The 3,880-nt window shown below is 39.0% G+C and overlaps 1 protein-coding gene across 1 annotated transcript; it reads right to left on the reverse strand.

Annotated features, from left to right (window-relative positions):
* Positions 1 to 950: 950 nt before the first annotated feature.
* Positions 951 to 3,680, reverse strand: LOC109222231. Its single transcript, XM_019386603.1, has 4 exons — positions 2,181 to 3,680; positions 1,482 to 1,620; positions 1,348 to 1,413; positions 951 to 1,157 (listed from the first exon to the last, which is right to left on the reverse strand). Exons 1-4 carry the CDS (start codon positions 3,545 to 3,547, stop codon positions 951 to 953), a joined length of 1,779 nt encoding a protein of 592 aa, XP_019242148.1. The 5' UTR covers positions 3,548 to 3,680.
* Between the last annotated feature and the right edge of the window lie 200 nt (positions 3,681 to 3,880).

Below are 3,880 nucleotides of genomic sequence, written 5' to 3' on the forward strand. Positions count from 1 at the left end.
GTCACTTGTTGCAGTGATCTGCATGATGGGTCAAGTCAACTTGTCAATGGGAAGTATCATAATTCTCATAGTAGTACTGTGAACAATGGTTGCGTTGTTACATAAACAGAGAATGAAAGACCTGTTTGAGGAATTTATGAGGCAATCCAGGTAAGCACACAAATTAGATAGCAGCTTAAAGAAGGAAATATCTTCCTTCATATTTGGAGTACTATGGTTGGAAAGAGCAAGGGAGTATTAAGGAGGAAAGAACACTTGGTATCTTAGAATGTGACAGTGTCCATTGTTTGAAATGAAACTGGAGTAACTATAGTAGTAAGATCACACCAGGTGCCGGTAAGGAGAATATATGGCTATCTGAATGCATGAGAAGCTACTCCGAGGAACAGGTCATGATATGGATATATGCCCAAAAGGATTTGAAGCCGTGATAAGACTGGCCTATATTATAAATTGACAAAACATGATAGCAGTTTAGGCAACACAAGGTCCGATAACCGACCAACCACGGAACTACTGGCTCCAAAACTCCAAGTCACAAGCAGATCAGGGAGGTTAGTGGTCCCAAAGACATACTCTCTAGATCCTACAGCAGTGGAGCCTTAAACAAGGTCAGAAGCACCAACATGGTTATGCTGGAGGCAAGACTGATTCTGGTTAAGGAGGCTGTTTGTCAAACCTCTGTTGTTAGCACTTAGCAGGCCAAAGATGAGTCTTGAGTCCTCTTGTTCACAACTAGAAGAATGAACTTGTTATGGCAGCAAAAGTCGGGAAACAGGACAGCTAGAAGGACCTAAAATGAACCTTGATCACTTGTTCACAATTGGAAGAATGGGATTGTAATGACAGCAAAATTTGAGAAAAAAGACTAGCTCAGAGAGGCACCATTCTTTTAGGACGCATCCCTTGTCAATGTGTTGGTGTTTGCAACAACTAGCTAGACGTCAATCTCAGGCTGAAGTGCCAGTGTTTCCATACTCTGGCTTCCTGTATTTCTTGATAAATGAACCACAAAATGACTCATGGAAGGATGGAACAACATCTTCAGTGCCAGGGGGATAGTATCCAATACCATATTGGAGAAAACAGCGAAGGAACTTAGTCTTTCCTATTTCAATTAATCTAACAGTTTGGACGACAAGGGAAGACTTGAATTTCTATTTGAGGAGTTTATAACAAATTTATCACCAGGGTCAATGAATACTACGCAGAAGGTTGGTAACATAAAGACCACATGGCCACCCCTGGAAGCTACCTCACAAAAGTGGAGACGGTACAGAAGGACTACACCTATTAGAATTCCAAGTTCAGATTGTATGTTGAAGGTCAGTTAAAAAATATAATTACCACAAACACAATCTTAAAGACTGCCAGATTAAAGAAGTACACAGTAGAATAAGGTGAACGTCTCAACTAACACAGAAGATCAAAAAAGTTTCAGTCATATGCTAAATGAGAAAACCACCCAGCAAAGCAACTACAAGGCACCAAGAGAAGAGAAACACCTTTAGCAGAACTGCACATTCATCCATAAATACCAGAGTCGTCAATCCAGTACTCGTGCAATGCAATGCAACAGAGAAAGCAATATCTATTGAGCCCAAAGAATGCAGATCCTTCCTGCCAATCATTGGTGAAGTACATTAACTTTAGCTTTAGTCCACAATAATTTCAGAAATATCCAGGAAATTACTCTGACAAAAAAAACTGAAGGAAATTTCTATTGTGACAGTCGCCAGTGTTATAAAGAAGCAAACAAAGGTAAGACAAGTAACAGATTGGGACTTTAACATGAAAGTACAGTTTTTACAAGTTCGAAAATAAAAGTGGACTCCATGTAGTAAGAACACAACAGTATAGTAGACAACAAAAACAACTTAAACTTTCCTTGTTGCATGTTTTCTGATGGATCTTTTGCTGTTTACAGACTGATACGGAACAACTGCAACAAACCCACTCATTTCTTCGGCACACATCTAAGGATCATACCTCAGAGTTTCTTAAGACAACGATGGATATCTCAATCAGGATGAGCAAAGGCGTTGAAAAATTATTCATGTACTAAATTACCATGTGATTTTTTGTTCTAACTGAGGATACTTAATTGCTTGCAGACTCAAGTATAACATGCACATGCTTGAAGACAGAGAAAAAAAAAAGCACGAGAGCAGAACAAATACCTCAAAGATAACAGTTGGATAGTTAAAGGATTTAACACGACAATTTGGCCACCCTGATTATCCCATAACTTGTCGAGGGAAACTTTCAGACCTTTAAGTTTCATGTAGGCACAAAGTGAAGTGCACCCTCGACTGCTATTAACTTCACCATTTGGTTTAGCAATATCCATCTGCTGAAGGTCCTTCAACGGTTTTGCATCAAAAACTGCAGTATCTCCACTTGAGGAAGTCAAATCAGACTCCAAACTTGGTGAGACACCCAGTTCAATGTCGTCAGCATCAAAAGAAAGGTGTACGTCATTCCCAAGCTTAAGATACAGATCCGCGTCCGCACCATGAAAATCCTCCTTTCTCAATGTCAGCTTGATTCGTGGACCAGCAATGTGTACCGCTATTTGCATATGTTTCTCAGGAAGAAGTCTAGGCACCATAACCTTAATTCCAGAAGAAAATGGTTTGTAATTGCTATTCCAATCTGCAACTAGCGGATCCTCAACTAATCCAGAAACTCCCTGTACAGCAGTGCTCCCCATGCGGCTAGTAGTCCAAGGTATCGCACATATCTGTCTGCAAATAACTGTAATTGACACTATCACTAAATAATCCAGAACTAAATTCAACGTCCCCATTACCATGCAACAACTAGTGTATCCAGCAGTAAGGTTCTTGAGGCTTTGATCGGTCAAAAAGCCCTTTATCTCACAAAGAATAAAAGGATCCTCCATGTTCTGGATCTCATTTTCTCCAAATCTTGATGAATATTTTCTCCAATTCAGGCATGCTTGTTCTATAAGAGATTTCGGGGTATGTACAAAATCTCCATCAGTATCACGAGGAGGATTAGCCCCACCACTTTCAGTGGAGTGGAGAATTTGGTTTGGCTCTCCCCATAAAGTAGGTTGCAGATTGTGAAAATTTTTTCTCCGACGTCCTTTGAAGTTATTATTGAACTTATTGGTCTTATCTTCTGTAAGATAAGAAGAGACAACCTTCAAGGATCCACATGCAAAGGAAAAATACTGTTCAGAGACATCTTCGGAGTACCTTAAGCAGAAGAAATCAATGGAGAGACAGAATCTGACTAAACCAGGGTATGAAAGCCCAACATCTGATAGCAGCTTCCTACTAAAGGATGGATAAACTTCAACATCTGGTGAAATTAAAATGGAAAATTCCCTGACATATAGGCAAATGTGACTTCCTAGGATGGAATCTTCATTTATGGCGCCAAGTTTTTGACAGATATCTTGGTTCCTGACCAGCAATTTCTTCAAGAGGAAAAAACATTTAACAGAATGAAGCACACTGCTAATGAAAATCAATATAAGGGAAAGTGACTGACAAATTTTCCAACAAATCCTGCTCATCCTAGATTCTTGACCACCATCCTTTGACTGTTGACCAGATGATGCTGCTCTACTACGGATTATTCTTCGTGCCTGCACAATGGCCTCAACAGGTAGTTGTTTTTCAATTTGAGAAATAACCTCCCACTGTTGCTTAAAANATAGCCTTTCTTCTTTTTCTTCTTCTCACTTTAAATAACTTCTGAAGGGAGGAAGAATGATGTATATGTTGTATATACATACATATACTTTGTATAATCATGTATAACCATGTATATTTGTGGGTATTCTCATAGTTATACAGAATTATACATGATTATACACAATTATACAAGATTATACATAATTATACAT

This window comes from Nicotiana attenuata, unplaced genomic scaffold, assembly GCF_001879085.1.
Source record: "Nicotiana attenuata strain UT unplaced genomic scaffold, NIATTr2, whole genome shotgun sequence".
In the NCBI taxonomy this organism is placed as follows: Eukaryota; Viridiplantae; Streptophyta; class Magnoliopsida; order Solanales; family Solanaceae; genus Nicotiana; species Nicotiana attenuata.

Coding starts and splice junctions, on each gene's coding strand:
- LOC109222231 (XM_019386603.1), bottom strand. CDS start 3,547: ATGAGCAGGATTTGTTGGAAAATTTGTCAGTCACTTTCCCTTATATTG. Junction 1,621..2,180: donor ATCCAACTGTTATCTTTGAG/GTATTTGTTCTG, acceptor AATGATTGGCAG/GAAGGATCTGCATTCTTTGG. Junction 1,414..1,481: donor TTCTCTTCTCTTGGTGCCTT/GTAGTTGCTTTG, acceptor CTTCTGTGTTAG/TTGAGACGTTCACCTTATTC.